This window comes from Zalophus californianus, chromosome 10 (assembly GCF_009762305.2).
Source record: "Zalophus californianus isolate mZalCal1 chromosome 10, mZalCal1.pri.v2, whole genome shotgun sequence".
In the NCBI taxonomy this organism is placed as follows: domain Eukaryota; kingdom Metazoa; phylum Chordata; class Mammalia; order Carnivora; family Otariidae; genus Zalophus; species Zalophus californianus.
The window spans coordinates 7,047,342-7,070,268 of record NC_045604.1 but is presented as its reverse complement, the minus strand read 5'-3'; the positions used below and the strand labels follow the sequence as shown (position 1 = coordinate 7,070,268).

General features: G+C 45.2%; 1 protein-coding gene across 4 annotated transcripts in view; it reads right to left on the bottom strand.

Annotated features, from left to right (window-relative positions):
- Positions 1–22,927, bottom strand: part of DDR2 (discoidin domain receptor tyrosine kinase 2) — a 147,766-nt gene that overhangs the window by 55,410 nt on the left and 69,429 nt on the right. For 2 of the 4 annotated variants that reach the window (XM_027612090.2, XM_027612089.2), the window contains exon 3: positions 4,194–4,302. In XM_027612090.2, the coding sequence (XP_027467891.2) occupies positions 4,194–4,302 (109 nt within the window). Of the gene's footprint in view, positions 1–4,193; positions 4,303–12,336; positions 12,704–22,927 lie in introns of those variants that run through there. The other 2 variants (XM_027612088.2, XM_027612091.2) reach the window with 2 other exon arrangements.

The window sequence follows — 22,927 nt, the reverse complement described above, 5'->3', positions numbered from 1 at the left end:
TCCCAAGCTCTCCAGTTAAGTCCTGTAGCCCAGCCCAAGTTGGGAAGGTGGGGAAACTTGACCCAAGGACCCATGAGAGGATGGAAAAACTGCCCCTTTGGGTCCCTCACTCAGCACCCTCCACCAGGCAGCCCATGTGTACCTCTCCCTCCCTTCCAGCCACTGGGTATGCTAGTCCTTCTTCCTGAAAGACTTCTTCTTGGACCCACGTCCAGAGAAAAAAGCCCTACAAAAGGCTTCTAGTACTATGAAACTCCTGCAGGTTAGGCTGGGGCAGGTTTTCTGTACCCAACCTGTCATTAGAGGGCATTTCAGGGTTTAAATGTTAAAAAATATTTATCAGCTATCTTCTTTGTGCTTCACCTCAAAGGCAAGTTTATTTTAAAGTTCAGATTTTAGATCCCTGAGTCTGAGAAGTGCCAGGGAGTTGGGAACAAGCAGATTTTCTTACAAAGAACAGCCATGCAAGATCAGGGACCCTTCTTCCAAGCCCAAAACCCATCCACATCTTCCAATACAGGCAGTAAAGCTCCCACACCATAAAATCATAGTGACAGAAAGGCTCTCATAGATCATCTAATCCAACTTCATCTCACTACAGGTGAAAGGATTAAGGGAGTACAAAGAGAAGTACAGTGGCATGCTTAGTGTCACACAATTAATTTAAGACCAAGCCAGGTTCGTAACCAGGTTTTTCCTCAAAATAACTTTCTAGATGAGTTGAATACTATTTTCTAAGTGAACTGCAAATCATTCGTCAGAATGTTCTAGTAATATCCAAATCATTTGTTGATTTGTAGAAATGTTTTTCAGAAAGTGTTGGTATGACTGTTTGACAGGGATGCCACCAGCTAACTGATACTCCTGAGCCATGATTTTGACAGAGGAAACTGCCTCAAACTTTTCCAATGACTTCCCCATTGAACTAACAGTCATCGGGACCTGCTCCCTTGTGGGCTGTTAGAACTGGAAGATGGCTCAGCACACTGCACACTTTAGAACTGGGTACGTACTCCTGCGTGTCAGCATTTCCCACGGGGACCTGCAGAGCCTACACTGCAGGGACAATGCCACCTTCAACACTGCCACTACCAGAAATGCCACCATTACTGCCTGCCCCACCACCTGCTTTGCTGCCACTCTCAGAGCTCTGCTGCTGTAGAGCAGTGAGTCAACAGACCCCTGCCATCATGTCATGATCTACTACCTGTATCACCCTAGCACCACTCTGCAGCCTCTGTGGGGTGACGCCAGCTGCCATGATGAAATCTCCAAAGTGGGCCTAAATGAATGAGCTTGTTTTAGATTAATTATATTATTAATTAAGTTTAATGCTTAACCCAATTACTATTTGCCAGCCAATATTTTATAGCAAATAATCTATTAAAATATGTGTTGATATTTTAACAATTGGCTCTATACCAGATCTGTTTATAACCCTGTTCTCCTGGCTTAAGTCCAAGATGCCATCTGTTTATACCATGTGACCAACCTATGGGGAAAACTTAACTGGCCAAGAATTTCCATCTTTCAAGAAACACCAATAAGGACTTCTAAAAAGCCACCCATAAATCCATAAACATGTGTTTATTATATACCTACCCTATGTTAATCAGTGTGCACGCCCTAAGACTCCACGAACCCCAAGCTTTGTGATCAGATCCTTTAACACAGATTACAATTTCCCATTGCTTGTCTCTAGCTTACCTTGATAAAATGGAAGACATGGAAGAGAGAAGGATTAGTTCTTCAACATACCTCAAATATGCTATGTTCCTATAAAGATCTTTGCAAGTCAAGACCTTTATTTCTTCTTCCCTGGCAGAAAGAGCCAATAGAAATAGTTGACAGCAGGAATAGGGAGAAAATGTTTTAAAGATAACTGTTTACTGTCTTCAAACAGCTCATTTCCTGCCAGAGGGCTACCACAGTGTCCTCTCACACAGTTGGCTAGCTCTTTTGGTATATTCATGAAAATGCCTTCATGTCATTCCAGTCTCTGCAATGTGCCTGGCACCAAAACTTTCCACCATTCTGCACACACACAGCAACACTTCCTCAGAGATCTAGTCAGGGAGATGACAATGGGCTTGTTACACTGAGCAGGAAGCAACCACCCTTCAACCAGGTGAGAGGAACACGGAGGAGGAAAATGAAAGACTGGTGAGTCAAAATTCAGATCTGAGATGTACCAACTAAGCTCATTACAAGAAAGTAGTAAGACACTGGGTTTATTAAACCAATAAATCTTTGATTTTAAGGTGTTTTGATGATACTTCCTTTTCAGGTATGAAGACTATCCCACGGAGACAGAATTCTTGCGAGGGGAAGAGGGTGAGAATGTTCACAATGTACCCACATGCTGTAGGAAAAGGACAAAATAAAAATGTCCTCAAAAATCCCAATACAGCACGCAGCAACTGGAACTCTCATATGTGACCATGGAGGGGCAAATGGGTGAAAGCCCTTTGGAAAACTCTTTGGCGGTATGTAGAAAAGCAATTGTATGTGACATATAACCCAGCAATTACACTTCTAGGTGTACACTCCAAAAGGCTGAGTACAGACTTCTACCAAAAGACCTTTACGAGAATGATTATTGCAGATTTATTCATAATGGACGCAAACTGGAAACAATCCACTTTCCCGTCCACAGTACATTGGATAAATAAAATAGTCAAACAAAGTAACATTATACAACAATGAAAACAAACAGCTGCCAACTGCATGCAATGAACATCACAAACAACACACTGAATGAAAGAAGCCAGACACAAAAGAACATTTAGGCATCATCTGCTTCCACTTATATAAAGTACAAAAACAGGCAAAATTAATCTATATTGTTAGAAAGCAGGATAACAATTAGCCTGGGGTGAGGGTGGGGAGAAGTGGCTAGAAAGGAGCGCGAGGAGAGCCTCTGACGTCTGGTGAGGTTCTGTTTCTTAATCTGGATCCTGCTGATGGATGTATTCGGTTTGTAAAATTCATCGCACTAAGCACCTATACTATGGGTACTTTCCTATATTTATATTTGTGTCCACACGAGAAATGGATGGCAGTCCTCCCTCCCCCTTCCCTGTACTCAGGCCTGTCCCAGGTAACTCTTTATGCCCGCCCACTCTGATGCTGGGCGTGGCCATGCCATTTGCTTTGGCCAATGAGATCTCAGCAAATACGACTGACGCATCGGCTTGAGAAATGCTGCACGTCTCTGCTTCTGCTCTTGCTCGTGTGCAATTTCCACGAAAACATATCCACACTAGTCTGCTGGAAGAGAGCACAGCCAAGGTGCCCTGTCGTCAGAGCCAAGGCCATCCTAGACGAGCCAATAACCAGCTGACTCCCAGATATGTGCAGGAACCCAGAGATCAGAACAACAGCTCAACCAGGCAAAGTCACCAGCACTACACAGGTCATTAAGAGGCACTGCTGTGTAATAGACAAGTGACAAAACTATATGCTTCAATTTAAAGTTAAAACATACATCTAATTTTTTAAAATTGGGGGAAACGAAAAGATTTCTCTTCGCACATCTATTTTTGAGTATGGCCACACCCAGTAGGAAAGACTGCCAAGATCCGGCAAGACCAGGGTCCCAAAAGCACAACGTGACATCCAAGTAAAATGCAGGCCTGAACCATAGAAAAATAACTGGAAACCCAATCTGCAGAGGTTCTAGAAGACATCTAAAAAGTTCTCTCCTTCTGTTTCCTAGAAGATGCAGAAGCATATGGCTGCTTCTTCCACTTCCCTTTCTTTCTTTTTTTTTTTTTAAATTCCCATTCACTCCACTCTACTTGATATCAGGAGCCCTTTCACAATAGTCAAGATGTTACATAGACACAGGACATTAGTTTCTGATTCTGCTTTGGACATGTTATATCATGAAAGAAAAGGAAGGAAGGAAGGAAGGAAGGGTGGGAGGGAGGGAGGGAGGGAGGAAGGGAGGAAAAGAAAGAAAGGAAGGAGGGAGGAAGGAAGGAAGGAAAAGGAAGGAAAGAAGGAAAGAGATAGAGAAAGGAAGGAAGGGAGAAAGACAGAGAGAGGGAAAGAAAGAAGGAAAGAAGAAAAGTAAAGAAAAAAGAAAGACCCTGTGGATACCCTTGGCAGGGCCTTTCCCAAGATAAACATTGATGGACTTGAATGTCCAGCTGGTCTTCTAGCATGTGGCTGAGCAATGGCTGTGTTACCTGGATTAACCTGAGCTTTTGCAGAACTCAAGATGGGCAGCAGCAGGAGCAGCACCAAGGGCATCCTGGGAACGGAGGTCAGCTCAGAAGATGGTGTTGGAACTGGAGCCTGCAGCCCACCAAAAAATGCGAGAAAACAAGAAAGAGGAGAGGAAATGAGTGAGACAAATACCATCAACATGAATGAATATGATTTTTAGGATTATATTTGTGTTCTTAGAGTCTTTATCTGGGACTTCAAATCACAGACTTTGAGAAACAAGTGGGACATTCAAGAGTCACATGATGTAACTCTATTAGGTCATGGGATTAAAATTAGCAAAACTATAGGCAGGTAACAAAGTTTTACTACAATACATACTTACCCAAATTGTGAATGGTGATAAACTAGAACTTACATTTATGAAGTTTACATAATTTTTTTTTTTAAAGAAACTACTTCTTTTTTTTTTTTTTTTTAAAGATTTTATTTATTTATTGGAGAGAGAGAGAGAATGAGAGACAGAGAGCACGAGAGGGATAGAGGGTCAGAGGGAGAAGCAGACCCCCCGCTGAGCAGGGAGCCCGACGTGGGACTCAATCCCGGGACTCCAGGATCGTGACCTGAGCCGAAGGCAGTCGCTTAACCGACTGAGCCACCCAGGCGCCCCGAAGTTTACATAATTTTGATACTGATTCCAATACTAAACCAAGAAAAACATTCAATTATGTTAATGTGTTTGCCTTTCAAAAGATCTAAGGTCAATATTTATCGGTACCTGGGATTCTGTATCTTTAAATTTCCCCAAATGACCTGTGTGGTAAGGGCTTAGAGTTGAGACATTAGTACGAACTCATGTTCAGCTTAACAGAGATTTAAAGATATAGCATATATAGAGGTTAGTATACACACAAGTGTCTCTTTGCTGTATCAGCGCAGAGGGCCTAGAAGCCAGACACCACAAGAGCAGCAAGTAAGTCTTGGTGCCGCCATCTTGGTTTTTAATAGCATTTTCCAATAAAAGAAACCAGAGTTCCCTGGAGAAGTGGCTGATCCCAGGCCTGGGGTAGGACACATACAGAATCTTTTAGTGACAGAAATCAAGAAAGTATACACCCAAAAAAGTGATGGGGTTGTATCAAAGGGACACAGGAACCAAGTGAAAGAGTTCCCAGCGGTCAAAGCTGGAACAATGTGAGTGACAAAATACATAAAGTAGTTTTGGACTATAACTCAAGGTATAAGAAATATCTAGAAGTCCATGTTGATATAAACAAATGATTGAATAAACAAATGGGGGAGAACAGAAAAATTTCCCGTTCAAAAGAATTGTAAATAATTTATGCAGACACTTGGCTCTTAAAGAGGTGGCACATAACCTCACCCCTTAGGGTGAACTACACTCAGTGACTTTCTCCCAAAGAGCCCGGAATGGAAATGGAGAAAGGAACTTTTCAGTGAAGAAACTTGATGAATACTACCTCAAGCCAGGTGATGGAGGTTAACCTCATCTTTGATAAGTCATACTGACACAACATCTCCTGGATATGATGTGATGAGAATGGCACTTAGCCCCTGTGATCTTCCTCCTAAAAACTCATTACCTCAGTCTAATCATAAGAAAAACATCAGACCAATCCCAATTTAGGGACATTCTACAAAATTCCTATTGCGTCATCCCCAAAACTGTCAAGATCACAAATACAAGAAAGTCCCAAGAAACTGTCCAAGCTAAGGGAGCCTAAGGGGATATAACAACCACATGTAACATGGCATCCTCGGTGATGATCATGGAACAGATAAAGGACATCAGGGGAAAACTGAGGACATCTGAATGAAGTACAGACTTTAGTTAATAATAATGTGTCAACAATGGCTCTTTCACTATGACAAAGGTACTGTACTAATGTCAGATGTTAATAGTAGGGGAAACTGGGTGTTGGGTAAACAGGAATTCTGCATTGATTCTGTAAGTATAAAACTGTTCGAGAATAAAAATTTTATTCAAAAGTTTCCATCAGGTAACACTAATCATCAGCAAAATATTGGATCTACTGCTATAAATAATACATAATTATAAAGGGAGACAAAATCCCATTCAGCTAGGGTGATTAAAGAAGGCTTCATGGAGAAATCTGATCTGATCAGGTTCTTGAAGGCTGAGTAGGATTATAATGGGCTATAGTGGGGATGGAGTAAATAATACGCTAACAGAGCCAAGACCCCTTTTGAGGAAACAGAAGCTTTCTATGATATTTTCTAGGCAGTAGAACTCTGACCTGCCCTCCTCAAAAAAAGTCATTAAAAAAAAAAAGCAGATATTCAGATGCCTGAAAAGGATGGAGACAAAACTAATCAAACACACAAGACTAAAGTGGTGAGGGTCAGGGGTGGTTTCATGGCATTGATTGGATGGGCTAAAATATGTGTCTCCCAGTGTGCCTCGTCGCTGCCAGCAGCAGGAACACAGTGTTTCCATAAATGAGTCCCCAAACTAATCTGCCCAAGAAAGAAGCACAGGCAGATCTTGGAGACATTGGTTGTGGCTATAATCCAACACTGGCCATGGCCATGATCCACGATGTCCTTCCACAAAGACCCAAGCTCCTTGCGTGCAACCATTCAGCCTTGCAAACCCTGCCTTGGCTAACCACCCTCTCCCTTTGTAGAGGAGTCCTACAATTCTCTCTTGTGGCACCTTTCTCATGAGCTGTGGGCCATGCCTTTCTCCCCTCTATAACCTTCCCCAGTGGTTCCTTCTATGAGGAATGTCTTTCACACCTCACTCCTTTCACCTAAACACACACTGATTTTGCCTCCATTAGGTCTTCCATAACATAGTTATAAAATGATCCATGTAGTCATTACCTTCAAAATAGCTTATTCTTGTATCTCCAAAAGAATATATTTTGTACAAAGCAGATACTAAAACACGGTTTTTAACTGAACGAAGCAGAACTCACTGGATGCTCAAAATTTTTTGACTGAATTTCCTTTTGGAAACTGTTACTTGGTTTCAGGCTGTGAATCTCCAAAACAAGTGATTATTTCTGCTTTGCTTGCTGAAAAGTAAGGTGTCAGCAGCTAAAAACACAGAAGAACAGAAGTACTCTAACTCTACCATGGATCTCTAACATGTGCCAAAGAGTCTCTCATCTAATATTCACGGTAACCCAATGAGGTTAGTTTTCATCAGCAACGTAATTGAGGAGGAAGAGGTTAAAACTGATCCGGTCACACAGTTGACAGTTGCCAAAACTCATGTGAACCTAGGGTCTGTATTACTCCAGTAGCCACATAGGTTTTGTTGTTTGTTTTGTCTTTGTCATCATACTACACTCTCCTTTGATCTGGCCTCTGCCGACGTCACCAGAGCTACACTCCTCAGGACCTCTGCCAAAATGCTTCATGCTCTCTTTGTCTGGATCAAACCTCCATTCGACAGTCACTTCCTCCGTAAAATACTCTCTGGCCCTCTTACTTATTACATGCACTAAAAGCTTCTTATTATTTTTCTAAATAGAAATGATCCTAGTTTCTAATTATGTATTCATTGCTGTCATGTCTAATTAGGGTCTTCCTCACCCCTCACCCCCATAAGTTCCATGTTTATTCTACTCACCATTGCTTTCTCAACACCTACCAGAGTGCTAGATAAATATTTGCAGCATGAATTAATGATTGCCTTAAGCCACATATTCAGTGACTACATCTGGCCACACTAAATTCCACACCCTGCAAGGAAGTGTACCCAAGGTTTATGATAAGCATACATCACCCTTTTCTGCCCCTTTGAGTGAGTTTTTCCAAGGGTTCCATATTTAAGCAATGTGACACGTGAAAGGAACCCACAAACATACATGCAAGAACTTCAAGGAGGTAGAAAGGCCCTTCTGTACCATTAACCAAAGAACTAGTTCTTTGGTTAATAGTACAAATTCCTTTGACAATTTATTCAAGCTTTGAAAATAAAGCTCAAACTGCAAATATCACCAGTCAGGGGGTGTTCTTTCATCCATTTTTCCAGTAACTGTTCTCTAAGTGTCTACAGGTGCTATTCCACATGCTAAAAAAGGCAGCTTGGAGCTGTCCTCGTGGAGCATGTAATCTACAAGCAAACAAGGAAATAAGTAAGAACTCTAAAGGGATATATGTGCCATGAAGAAAATACAGTGGGGTGAGGTGGTAGAGAGTGAATGAGGGCTACTTCAGGTAAGGTGGTCGGGAAAGCCCTGAGTATGGGATTGGCACAGAGATATATAAAGGGAACAATGAAGAGAATAGGGACCCAGTAAAGACTCATATATGAATGGGAACTTACTATATTATATAAGGGGTATTTAAAATCAGGGAAATGGTTCATTTGTATTCAGAAACAAATAAAGGTATATCCATAACTCACACATAAAAAAGAATGCCCAAAATGTAGAAGTAGAACTCTAACAGTATTTCAAGAAAGTACAGGAGCATTTGCTAGAAGCTCACTGTAAGGAAGGCCTACACAAATGAGGCAGAAAACAAAATCCAAAAACAAAAACAAATGATAAAAATCTCCATCAAAATGTTAAATGTCTTTGAGAACAAAAACATCATAAACTTAACAGCAGGCTAAGATAGTTATTTGATGTTTTATAACAAAATAATAACCTATGCTCCATATATTCCACTTATTATTAGTTACCCTAGAGAGAGACTTACGTATCTGCACAATGAGTGTGTGTACAAAGAATTGCTTTGCAATATTTTTTAAATTTTACTTTATTTCATTGTGGTAAGAACACAACATAAGATCTACTCTCTTAACAAATTTTTTAGTATTCAATACATTATTGACTGTAGGTACAATGTTGTACATCAGATTTCTAGAATTTATTCATCTTGCTCGATCTTAATTTTATGCCTGTTGTCCTGGCAACCACCATTCCACTCTCTCATTAGATAAATTTGACTATTTTAGATCCCTAATATAGTAGAATTATGCAGTATTTGTCTTTCTGTAACTGGTTTATTTCACTTAACATAATGTTCTAAAGGTTCATCAATGCTGTTGATATTACAGAATGTCCTTTTTAAAGGCTGAATAATATTCCATTGTGTGTATATACCACGTTTTTTCTTCATTCATGTATCAATAGATATCTAGACTGTCTCCACATCTTAGCTATTGTGAACAGTACTGCAATGAACGTGGGAGTGCTCATACCTCTTCAAGATCCTGATTTCAATCCTTTTGAAAAAATACCCAGAGGTAGGATTACTGAATTATATGGTAGTTCTATTTTTAAATCTTTTAAGGAACCTCCATACTGGTTTCCATAGTGGCTGTGGCCAACTTATGTTCAAGAAGTGTGCCACGAATACACAGTGGGGAAAGGATAGTCTCCTCAACAAATGGCATTAAGAAAACCAGATACCCACATGTAAAAGAATGGAGTTGGACCATTATCTTAGACCACACACAAAGATCAACTCGAAATGGACTAAAGACTTGAATGTAAGACCTGAAACTTTAAAACTCCTGGAAGAAAACATTCGGGAAAAGCTTCATGACATTGGCCTTGGCAATGATTTCATAGATATGACACCAAAAGCACAGGCAACAACAACATAAATAAACAAACAAGACTACACCAAACTAAAAAGCTTCCACACAGCAAAGGAAACCATCAACAGAGTGAAATGCAATCCATACAATGGGAGAAAATATTTGTAAAGTGTACATCTGATAAGGGATTAAGAATCCAATTTTAAAATGGGTTAAGGACTTGAGTAGACATTTCTCCAAAGAAGACATACAAATGGCCAACAGATATATGAAAAAAATGTTTAACATCACTAATCATCAGGGAAATGCAAATCAAAACCACAATGAGGTATCACTCCACACGTGTCAGGATGGCTAGTATCAAAAAAAAAAGAGAGAGAGAGAGAGAAATGTGTTCTCGAGGATGTGAAGACACTGTTGGCACAAATTTTTTTTTTTAAATAACAAAAACGTGGGGAAATTTCTATGAAGAGGAGAATGCTAGAAACTATGATATATTCTTACTGTGAAATACTATGCAAGACTTTAAAAGCATTAGCTGGGTAGTCACATGGTTAGGTGTCCATGACATGTGTTTAGATGAACAAAGAAGTTACAAGATTTATGTAAAGCACACTGTATTTATGGGTAAGCACGCACACACACTCACATACATTTACACATACACAAAAGCTCTAGAAGGGTAAACCCCAAGCTAATAACAAGCTTCACTCTGGTGCTCACTCCAGTGCTCAAATAAGAGGGTAAGTACAGACAGAGTGAGGACCCTCAGGAGACAGTGCTGATAACAGTAGGCCCCTCACTGGAGATTGGAGTGCTTGGCAGAGGAGACCGGGAATGGTAATCAAAAGGTAACCCTCGCCTTATTGGTCGTGTTTTGATTCTTAACAAGGAAAATATGTTCCTCGTTAATGTCTTTTATATTGGTTTTTCTGACCTAAAGCAATTTCCCAGGGGCAGTCTATCAGGATCTGGAGGGTGCTTTCCAACCAATCATGCATATCCCAGAGGTCAGAGGTACGTGGGGAACTCATATCTGAAGAATCACTTGTGGGATTGAGCGGTATTATTGATTAGTACATCTTACACATGAATAAAGTAGAAGCAAAAAAAAAACAAAACAATTGAGAATTGCTGCTTATACCTTACTTTTTTTTTTTAGAACACTTGCACTTCAGTAGGTGTTTATAAATGCATTATTACTGGGCCTTAACAACAATCCTAAGGAGAAAGATTACCACCTCCCTTTACAAAGTAGGAAAGGACTGATGTCACTTCACCCACTCACAGCCCAATATTTTCCAAAGAATATCAATGGATATGTAGCTCAGAAAGAATGTGTCCCTTGTAATAAAGAACCCACTTCCCTCTTCACAGTCAAAATCCCCTCCCCTAGCCAAGCTGGATGAACACACACTCCAAACTGACTCCACAGGGCCACGACTCCCCAGGCCAGGACTCCCCAGGCCTGATGGGAGACAGCTGGCTCTCCATGTCAGGTCTGCCCACGCCAGGATCTGCACAAGCTGTGGGGCAAAGCCATCAGGAAAACCAGGAAGCAAATGGAAGGTAGATGGGAGTGTGGCAGCCACAACTAGAAATTAGCAAGAATGAAAACAAACCAACCAACCAAGAATCTAGAAGGTCAAACTTCTTACAAGTTATCTCGGTAATTGGGTGAACTTCTAAAAGCCTCCTTCTGAAATACAGAGCCACATTATGGTGAAAAAGCAAGTCATAGGCACATTCTACCTGACACCACCCCGTCCTGTGGAGAGTTTGTTCACACAGGGAGGGCTCGCTCCTGGTCAGTCCCATGCCACCCGCAACTCCAGGTCATACACACCTGGGGACGAACACACTCCTCTTCTCCAACTGCCTTGAAAAGTTACAGTTTCCCTAGTAACAGGCTCTACTCTAGGGCCCAAAGAGGGTGGTAAGCGAGGATGGAGCACAGAGGAGAGGGGTCTGAAATGCCTTTGGGCTGATGAATGAGCAAGGGTGAGCAGCAAGGTCAAGTCTCTCACTCTATACCGGTCGAGCAACAGCCTTTCGGGGTTCCCAAACACGAGCCCTATGCCTTGTCTCTTCCTTTATTATAGAATTGAATACACATGATAGATGATAGATAGATAGATATTTAGATGATACATATTTAAATATAAAGAGAAACACTTTTAGAAATGTAGCTATCATAGGTAACTGCATTTATGTGTGGGGGAAAAAAGCACCATTGTTTCCGCTCTGTGATAATATGGCAAGTTAGAGAGAGCAGGCAACCCTTGGGACCTCTTGCCCTAAAATGGATGGAAACTTCAAGCACTTCTCTTCCTTCTAAGTGCCTTTGAAGTGACCCTAACTTACAGACAGTAGAGCTTTCTTCTTCCCCCAAGTCTGAATATTAGCACAAACAGTCTTTTTCTCTGAAGCAGAACTAGAGGTATACCCCACTTTAAGAAGTGTCTGAACTTGCCAAACTCATCAATCATGAAATGCTTATCCACATTACAGAATAATTCTTTGCACAACACTGAAGTGCCAGGTACCTTTGAATAACAAGTTTCCACAGCGTACGATTACACTAACATTCAGCATACAAAAATGTTCCACCTACTTACTGAACTCATAAATCACTGAGTGAGGCTCCGCATTACAAAACAGTTCTTCACTTTACACAAGGATCCAGTGCCGGGTTCCCTTGAACAGAAAATCCTTCCGGTACATTCAAAATATGATTCCATATACTTAAATCCAGGTCATAATCGAGTTTTCGGGAATACAGCCTGGGTATGAAGCGAGGCACATCTGCTTTGGCAGACGGGCCTTCTCCCTGGACAGTCGGTCTTCCCAGATGCAAAAGCCGGAGACAACGTGAAGTGACCACCCCTTGGGGGGCAGCGGTGGCGGGGGGCAGAATAAAAAGGAATAAAAAGTCACAGATTTCCAGCGGAGACCTTTCTGCTGAGCCTGTGATAGGGTCTGAAGAGGAAGTGTCTGCCCTCCCAGAAAATTATCTATAGCCTACAGCCTGGGCCCCTCCACCTAAAACGGCCTTTCCCGCAGGAAAGGGCGGGTCTCCGCCAGGCAGGAGTGGGAAGGGCACAGAGATAAGGTCTCCGGAGCCGAAGCACGAGGCGGGGTGCAAACAGCTGTGCCCAGTACTTGTGTCTGTGTGCGTGTGAGATTCAGACCTGGGGGAGGAGGGGAAGGGGAGAAGAAAACCCACTTGCTTTAGAGCCGTATATTTTCACTCAGGGGCGATTCTGGGCCTTCGGGCTTGTTTTTCCTCTCTGCTGACTCATTTTCATTTCAGATTCAACAAATCGAAAGAGCAATCTTTGGAGTGTTTAATACTCAGCAAACAAATATGCAGAAATGAGCGGGGTTTTGGCAAGAGATGGGCGCCCAAACACACACACACACACACACACGCGCGCACACACACACGTGCACGTGCAAACACACTCACACACCAGCCAGCCTTGTGTTATTTGGCTTCCAAAAACTTACTGAAGCCTTCCTCACTCTCATCCTGCCTCTGGGAAGCCCCATCTCATGCTTCTCAAAGTGTGGCCCGCAGTGCTAAGCCAGAGGCCTCGAATGGCCCGATCTGTGAGTGTTTACACACAGGACAGGCCCCAGACTACCCAAGGTAACTCTCACAGCTCAGAGGCGGTGAGACAGCGAGCCCGGATCCTGCTGCCTTGGTTAGATGCACACTTCACTCCTCTCCTCCTTGGACTGTAAAATGGAGACAACTTGAGTCTGTCATTGAGGTGAGGGGAAAGCCAGGTAGCTGTCATTTTCTCTCCCTCGGCCTCTGGGGAGAGGAGAGGATGCTGAGTGAGGTCCCTGCCACCGAAGACACTCCCCCCACCAGGGACAGAATGGAGCACAGAACACTGACTGTGTGGCATCATTTGATGTTACTTTCTAGATAAGAAGCGCTCAGGACGTCAGATCGAATGCCTCCACGCAATGAGCAGGAGGAAGAAGGAGAGGAAATACGTTGGTGAAAGCAGGGCATTTTCCCAACCCAGAAAGACCTGTGACCCAGTCCCCTGGGCCTGCTGAGTCCTTGGGCAGCTCACTTTGCCTCGCTGAGCTCCAGCAATCCCTGGTTTTTCGTTTAGATAGTTCCCTGCCACCCCGGACTTTCATCATCGTGCACTTGAGCATTTTCCCACCCAGCCCCCCATTCCTTCCCCCACCCCACACTCTGTCCCAGGCTCCTCGCACCCCCAGCGCACGTGCTGGGGCACAGAGGGCTGCCTGTCTGCGTTACTGGGCACAGGAAGGTCGGTGTGAGGGACTAGGGGTCCGAGGGTTTGGAGGTTATGAAGGAAAGACACTAGTCCTCAGAACTATGGACTTACACCAGTGGGAGCTTAGGAGACCCAAGAGCTCGCCCATCTCAATCCCCTCTCGTTAAAGGTGAGGAAAGTAGGGCAGCCGAGAGGCAGAGAGGCCTCGTCACAGGTGACCACTGGTCAGAGGCAGGGCCCGGCCCCTGGTCATCCACACTCTCTCCCCAGCTCTGCTCTCCTGTCAGCACCGCCTGCCCCAGCCCTACCTCCTCTTTTTCCTTCCCCAAACTCTGAGCACGCACACCATCCTTAGGCCCTGTCTGTCTGGGATAACTTATTTCTTTAAAGCAGGGTGAAGTTACGTGGAAAATCTCTGCGGTGGTTTTCCAGTGCACCCACAAATTTTGCCCCCCTCTCTCAGCGAGGGCAGGTACCCCATTTCCCTCCTCTCGAACAGACTCGAAAGAGTGACTTGCCTCTAACTGAATGAATGCAGGAAACGTGATGGTTATGGAACTTCAGAGCTGGGTCCCAGAAGGGGATACACCTCCACTTGGCTCTCGCTCTCTCTCTCTCTCTCTCAGCACAGCTGCCCGGGGAACCTGGCTGCAAGGCCACCAGGGAGCCCAGGCCCCATGGGAAGCCACGGCCTGCAGGTGTTCGGGCCCACAGTCCTCGCCGAGGTCCCAGCAAACAGGAACCTCCGCTCTCACGCCGAGAATGACTGGAGGCCCCCCTACTCTCTGCTGCAAGCACAGCCTCGCTGAGCCCGGTCACCTCAGGAGCATGAGGGATGGTAACAGTGATGTGGTGCTCCTTTTACACTGTGAGGTGACTATACAGTAAGAAGTAACTGGAACAACCTCCTTGAGTGAGCCCTAGCTTCCCACAAACATAAGTATTGGTTTTTGAAGATTGCCTCGTTTTTCCTTATGGCCAATCTTCCCATCGCCTCAAATGCCTCGGAAGAAGACGTAGGCCCCATAAAAGGGGGCACCTGGGGAATAATGGGGAGCAGAGGAGGCATCTCCCTCCTTAATCCCAGGAGTGAGGTTAAAGACAGTGTCTACATATCAGACGCCTTTCCCAGGGCGGAGGGGCTCACCGGTGAATCTGGGAGCAGCGCCTGACCCAGCGGGGCCACCACTTCCTGTGGCCCCTGGGCCCTGGGAACCCGGTGCTGTGCCTCCGACCTCCCTGGTGGCTCCTTCTCAGTCACCTTTGCCAAAGTCACACTTGCCCAGTCTCAGTCGTGGGTCCTTCCCACAGGCTGTGTGGACCTGGCCACTCACTGGTACCTTGGTACCTGTTTCCTCACCTGTAAAATGAGGGCAGTAATGGCACCTGCTCCTAGAGGAGGCTCATGCGGATGGAATGAGTTATCACCTGGAGCTTACCCCTGACATCTAAAGACCCCTTAGAACACCGCCTGGCTCCAAAATGTCTGTGTTTGTCTGTATTTCTGTTTTATTTTTACTGTGCCTACGCCTTGTTTCTTCAATAAATTTGCAAGTTCGAGGCAAAAAACATGCTTCCCTCCTCCATGCCTTTCTTTTTGGTATCAGCTAGCACCTACACGGGGGGGCTCAGAGAACACTGAGGGCTGATTGACCGGTCACCTCAATGGTAATAAAACAGGCGAGAACACCACCACAAACTCCTTGCCTTGGACCAGCACACTAAAGCTTGCTGGGTACATCCTGTGAGTGGTGCTGCCTCGGGAGCAATCGACTTGGTCCTTCCTCTGCAGTCATTTGGAAGTCACAAAAGACCTGCGTGCTTAACTGCGAACCAGCCCAGCAGAAACCAGCCTGGGGCCGAGGAGAGCTGAGCAGTGGCCACATTCGTGGGGACAGTGACGCGATCACGCTGTTCGGGGAAGGGCTGTTCTGTCCCGGTGTGTGATCACACACGCACCCCCAACAACTTCCAACCCCTCACCCAAAGCCAGTGAGGCCAAGAGCTTCCACTGGTTGTGCCCTACTCTGGGGAGGTCCCTGGTGGCGCTGGTGCCTTAATAACGCAGAGCTATCGAGCTGCTTGCCTCCTGCATAAGCCCCACCAACATGGGCTTACAGCATCTCTGGGACGTGAATAGATTCTATTTCGTCCAGCCATAGGAAACTCTCCGGAACCCCAGAGGAGATTAGTGTGGTGCCAGCGAACCCTGCTTTCTGTTCTGCAGGAGGTTCTCCACGGAGGGAGACTTGGATCCTCTTTCCCAGACACCAGCCGGGACCTCCCCTTTCAGCAAAGCAATCTAAGTGTCTTTCCCTTCACATCCCCAGGCCCTCCCGCTAGGCGGGCTAACCACTGGGCTTTTGCCACAAAGAGCTGGGAGATCCCTCTCCTTCTCTGAGACCATCAGCTGAAGGAGGCAGGCAGGGAGGATTTCACCTCTTAGGCCCCTGCAACCATATTCTGTGGTGAAAACTTCAGCCATAATATAGGTCAGGCCCTTTATTTATTGGTTTATTTATGTATTTATTATTTTATTTTTAAGTAGGCTCCACACCAAACGTGGGGTTTGAACTCACGACCCCAACATCAAGAATCACATGCTCTCCCAACTGAGCCAGCCCGGTCTCCCAGGTCAGACCCTTTAAACAACCAGATACCAATTAATCTTAGCTGAAATGTACTTCTCTAGAGATCGGGAAAGTTGAAAATGATGTCACTGTTACAGTTAGATGGGATGATGCATATAAAGGGCTCACAGCGCAGTGCCTGGGAGATGGTAGGTGCTTATTAATATTTAGTTATTATTTAGTGGTGGTATTACAAGTAGAATGGTGCACAAGAAGAAAACAAGGCCGGCCACCACAGTGACAAGCACATCCAGGGCATCTGCAGTGAGCCCGGCCAGGTTGGGTCACCTGAAGACAAAACAACAAAGAGCATCAGTCCCGGTTCTTGGGAGATGCACAGGCCTGGTGCATACAAACACGTGGAAAAACAAACAAGACGGTGGATGAGCAAGTCCCCATCTCACCCTGACTCTCGGGCTGGCAGGGCAATGTGGAACATTGGGTGTTACACAACTGGGGCCCAGGGACACAGAGACACCAAGGCTCATGGGCCCCACCGCCTTGGACAAACATGGCCCAGGAGTTTCTGCCCAAATCACAGAGCCCAAAAGCCTCATTCAGCAGTTGGGTTTGAACCGTGTCTGGGGCTCCTTTCCTGGTCCCTACCCCTTCTTTCAACGAGTCATTCCTTCAGTACCTGGAGCTTCTGCAATCCTTGCCAAAATACGAATGGCACTCATCAAGAGGAGTTCCGTTTCTCATACTTTCCATTTCGGGCTTCCTTCACATGGCTGGCTAGACCCTCCCTCCTCTGCTACTTTCACTGGCAGCCTCTGAAGCAAGAGGTGTACGAAATATAAGTTTATTTAAGGGTACGAGACATCTGCAGATTCCATCTGCCTTCAGGAAGTTCCCCATTGAGTCACCAGTGCCTGGAGCTTACCCCTGACATCTAAAGACCCCCCCTCCCCAGTCCACCAGGCCCACTCCTCCCATTTCCCAGCCCAGCTCAAAGATGCCACATCACCAGGGCTGAGTGTGGAACCAAGGGCCTGCCCCATCCTGGCCTTGGAGCCTTCTCCACGTCAGTCAGAGAACGATCTTATTTAAAGCAACCAACTCCACTCCTCCAGCAGAAGACTCACACCCACCAGCTCCTTTGAACAAGGGCTCATGGGTTTTGAGTTGCGCCCTTTCACCAAGTAGACCCATGCTTTCCTTCAAACTTGTTCCAGGCTCCTGACTCAGCCTATCCCACTTGGGGCTCAGATGATTGGTTTCAGGATATAAATAAATACAGATATAACATCTGTTAGCTGTAGTCTTTCTATACAGGCTAGGCTGTTAGTTCTTCCCCCAAGGGAGGGACCTCATCAAGGTCTTCTCTCAATTTCCAGTGCTGAGCGGAGAGTCTGGAGATACACAGGGAAGGTGCTGGGTGGGTGAATAGGTGACCTGAGGGGTCCTCAGTGTCCAGGAATGTCCAAGAGTGCCTGTTGGCCAGCTAACAGCTGGGAAGATGGAGAACACAGGCTTTCTCCTTTAGTCCCTATTCCTGTTCGGCACTTCTTCCAAACCTAAAGGAGTCTCCTCCCTCGACTTGACTCCATGGCATCAAGACCCTTAGCAGATGCCATATAGGGGCTTCTACTGCTCCCTAATTGTGCTTGCATATGGCGTGAAAATCTTGTCTCCTCAATAAGACTATGAGCTCCTGCAGGGCAAAAATATTTTGCAACTTCTTGGGACTTTTGAGAACATGATAAACAGTTATGGAACACAGATTCTATACCAGGAAACATGCTAAGTTTTACCTGAATTTCCTCATTCGGCCCTCATAATAGCTCTCTGAGGTTATTACTATTATTATCCTCATTGTACTGATGGAAAGATTGAGAAGAGAAAATTTGCCCAAGATCGCCCAGGTAGCCCATGCAATGGGCTTCGATCTACGGTTACTTACAGGATGGTTGACATGGTTCTGCAGCGGTGCCTGCCATGTTTTCCCCAGCCAGCCCTACTACCAGTCTGATGGGATGTTCTCATCAGGCACAAAGGTATGGTCAACTCTACTCCACTTGCAATATTTCCATCATACTGCCAGCAATGTGACTCTGACTTGAGGAGGGAATTCCCACCTGACTCCACCACGGTGCTCACTGTTTCCCACTGACCGACGGGAGCCTCTCAGGTATCTCACCTCGGAGCTGGGTTTGGCATCCCAGCATCAGGACGGCTCAGTGTTCACATCTGCCTGTTCCCCTCACACTCAAACTCACACACACAGTCGGTTCAGGGTAGTAGAAAGTTCTGGTCAGAGGCAGCCGTTTCTACGGCTCTTGAAGCTTGGACAATTGGAAAGGCCTACTTCGTCAAGAAGTGTCATCTAAAATTACAAATACGAAATTAGGTTCAGGGCCTCAGAAGGATCTTGAACAAATGAGAAGGGCAGGCGCAGAAGCTTCACCACCTGACAGCAAATCCACCTTGGGATCTGAGTTCTAGTCCCAGCTCTGCTCACTCACCGTTCTATTACGTGGGTGGCAATCCCCTTCCCTGACTGGACTCAGCCTCCCCCTTGTTCAAATGAGACGTTGGGATGAGAAAGAGTGGAGTTGCTCTGAGGCCCCTCTCAGCCCTGACACACTGAATTCCATCAGGTGTGGTGCCAAACATGTCCCCAGACTCACCACAACCTAACAGAACTGCCCCCTGATCCAGGAGGGATTCTGTTTCTCCCTCCGGCCCGGGCACATACTATATTATAGTAATGAGAGCTTTGGTTGCTTTAAATATCACAAAACAAAAACAACGGGCAGCCCGCGTCCATCATCATCCCCTGTCCAGCCCACAGAGGAGAGCGCCGCCAGACCGAGGCCAGAGCGGAGATGGAGAGAGAAGCCCACAGAGTCCCTTTCAGGAATCCATTGGCTCATATCTGGAATGAAAATCACCAATGGCAGGGGCTGTGAAGAGCCAGTCAGCGGGAGAGCCCGAGAGGTCACTCTGGGACAAAGAGGCCCTAGCCATAGTAAGATTGGAGACCTGGGTCCTAGATCCACCAGAGATGAGTTGGTGCCAAGCCTGAGGCTGCAGGAACCACAGTCTCTCACCTCTGGGAGAGGCAGAGAAGTCCAGCCAAAGGTCTCCGCAGAAATGAGGCAAGCCTCCCCCTGGGTCCTGGGAGGCGCCACAAAGCAGAACAACAAGCATTCATCAGCTGGGAAGGAGTGGGTGGGCAATGTGGAGAGGCCGGGAGCCAGATACTTTGTCCCTCCGGACTTCCCCAAAGCCACAGGGCAAACCTTCAGGGGGATCTGGCACACACTAGAAGGTCTAGAAGCAAGAACTCGGCTGTTCAGCTCACCACAGAGGGTCCCTACTAAACTCATATTCTGTAAAAGGACCTGCAGCTGTTCAGAGGCCTTATCATATAGTTGTTTGGTGTTGGTGTGGACCAAGTCAGGATGAAGAGCATGCACACTGAGCAATCCTCCACACAGACAGTGAGCAGGGCCATATGCGTACCCTCATCCCGGAAACCTGGCTCCTCCTCCCTGTCCCTCTCTCTGGTTGGCAGACCCTGCTGCTCCAAGGCATCCCCTAGTGATTAGGGGAAGTAGGCGACACATATGTCAGGACAGATAGGGCTTAGGGGCAGACAGATGCTCTTTCGCCACCATGCCAGTCCAGACCCTGATCCCCTAATAGGTGCCTCTGCCAGAAAAGGAAGTTGAGAGGAGATTTGCCAATAATTTGTCTTTGACAGCAAACACCCAAAGCTTAGGCAACTCTTTCCTACCTAAGCTTGAGGTCCTTTGCCGGATATGGTTTCTCAATCACCATGTCAGTCAGACATTTTAGAGGAAAGTGGAAGGTCTGAAGTCAAATGAAGGATGGAGCTCCTTTTGCCAGGATCCTGCCGGCAGCTACTGCCGGAATGTGCATCACCAATCTCGTGGGGATCCCCATGTGCTCACAGAGGACAGAGCTAAGCAAGTGGAAGTTAGTCTTCGGAAAAGGCTGGGGTTGGGGGCTGGGAGAAGAAGCTGCTACAAAAACCCATTGAACATGAAAACCAGGACCTGGAATATCTGGTTCAGACCACGTGGCCTGGCCTGCACTTGAATTTAGGCTCCATGAACTGAGACCTTTCTCTGTTGGTCACTGTTGAATCCCTAACACCTAACACAGTGCCTGCCATGGAGTAGGCACTCGGGACATATTTGCTGACTTGATGTACAGTGGGCGTCCATAAGCACTTGTTGTCTTTCCTTCTCAAGTGCTCTCAGGAACTTAAGTGGACTGTGGGTTTGTGGCCCTTTTGCCACTTGTGGCTGGTACTAAATGGACAAGAATGTCCTAGAGCACACCTATCTATTTCTCATTTTCCATCTGGCTTCCTTCCTTCCTCCGCATCACCCTTCTACTGAGAACAACAACACAACAGCAAGCTCTCCATTACCTTCCCTTCTCTTAACTCCTCGCTGATGTTAATGACATTCTGCCTTGGACAGGAAGTTAATTTTTTCATATGATTCAGTCTTGTCACTGTTTTGATCCCACCATTTTATCCCACATAATATTTATCTGGTTATAAACTCACTGAGATAAGGGACTGAGTTACAGATCCTTTGTAGGCACCATGGCACTCCGCACCATGCTTTATATATTTCCAAACAAACTTCACAGACTGACTTCCCTGGGTGTACTGTATTCCTCATGGCTCACTGTGATCCTTTTCCCTTAAATGTATTCCCAACTTTTAAAAGGATAAAAGGCTCCAAACATTCCTTAACCAGCATTTATGGACAACTTATCACATACCAGACAATGTGCTGGGTGGGAAAGAGGAAAAGCTGTATACAGGCGTACCTTACGACATTGTAGGTCTGGTTCCAGACCACCACAATAAAGCTAATATCACAATAAGGTGAGTCAAATGAATTTGTTGGTTTCCCAGTGTATATTTAAGTTATGTTTACACTATTCTGTAGTCTATTAAGTGTGCAATAGCATTGTGTCTTTAAAAAGTACACGCCTTAATTAAAGATAATGTATTGCTAAAAAAAATGCTAACCATCATCTGAGCTTTCAGTGAGTCATAACCACAGATTACCATGACAAATATAATAACAATGAAAAAGTTTGAAACACTGTGAGAATTACCAAAATGTGGCCCAGAGACACAAAGTGAGCAAAACCTGTTGGGAAAATGGCATCAATATACTTGCTCGACACAAGGGTGCCGCAAACCTTCCTCCATCTGTAAAAAGCATATCTGCAAAGTGTGATAAAGCAAGGCACAATGAAACGAGGTATGCCTGCAAACACACACACAAAATGTAGATCAGAAATGCCACAGTTTAAGCCTCTTTTTCTACAAAAGCCAAGAGAGTGAGCTAGCTGAATGGTTCAGCAGAAATGGTGCCCGACCAGCCACTCAACTAATGGTGTAAACTTGGACGAGCCCAATATTCTCCCTGAGATTCTGTCTCTTAATTTGTAAAACAAAGGACATACCAAGGACATGCCCTCTCTCATATTCAGTTCCTTGTGGACAATGAGCAGTTCCAAAGTTCATGTGACGACAATCTGTAGCGGAAAATAAAAGAGCTAGAGCTGGGGTACCTGGGTGGCTCAGTCGGTTGAGGTTCGACTCTTGGTTTTGGGCTCAGGTCATGATCTCAGGGTCCTGGGATCAAGCTCCTCATCGGGGTCCCTGCTCAGCAAGGAGTCTGCTTCTCCCTCTCTCGCTCCCTCTGCCCCTCCCCTGACTCATTCCCTCTCTCTCTCTCAAATAAATAAATAAATAAATAAATAATTTTTTAAAAAGCTATAGCTATTGAGAGGAGAACAAGAATCACGGGATTGAAATAGTTAGAAGATAAAATCTTAAACGGTGTGTAGAAACAGCTACTTTTTTTGAATTATAATTAACATATAGTGTATATCAGTTTCAGGTGTACAACATAAAGATTCAACAATTCTATACATTACTCAGGGCTCACCGCAATAAGTATAGTCACCATCTGTCACCAAACAGTGCTATTACAACGTCATTGACTCTATTCCCTAGGCTGCACTTTTCATCCCTGTGACTTGTCTTATAACTGAAAGTTTGTACTTCTCGATCCCCTTCACCTATTGCCTGAGGAGACATATCTAGAAAAAATGATTGTGTGGCCAGAAGCAGCTACTTTTTTTTAAGCCCACATCAACAGACTCCATACCCAGAGACTTTAGTAGTGACAGACATTCCGTAAACGGTCTATACTCAGAGCCCCACTCGTGAATCCAGTTGGGCAGCCAACTTCTACAAGAAGTTCTATAAGACTTTATATTGTTCTTGGTCTTTTCTAAGTCACTGGTTC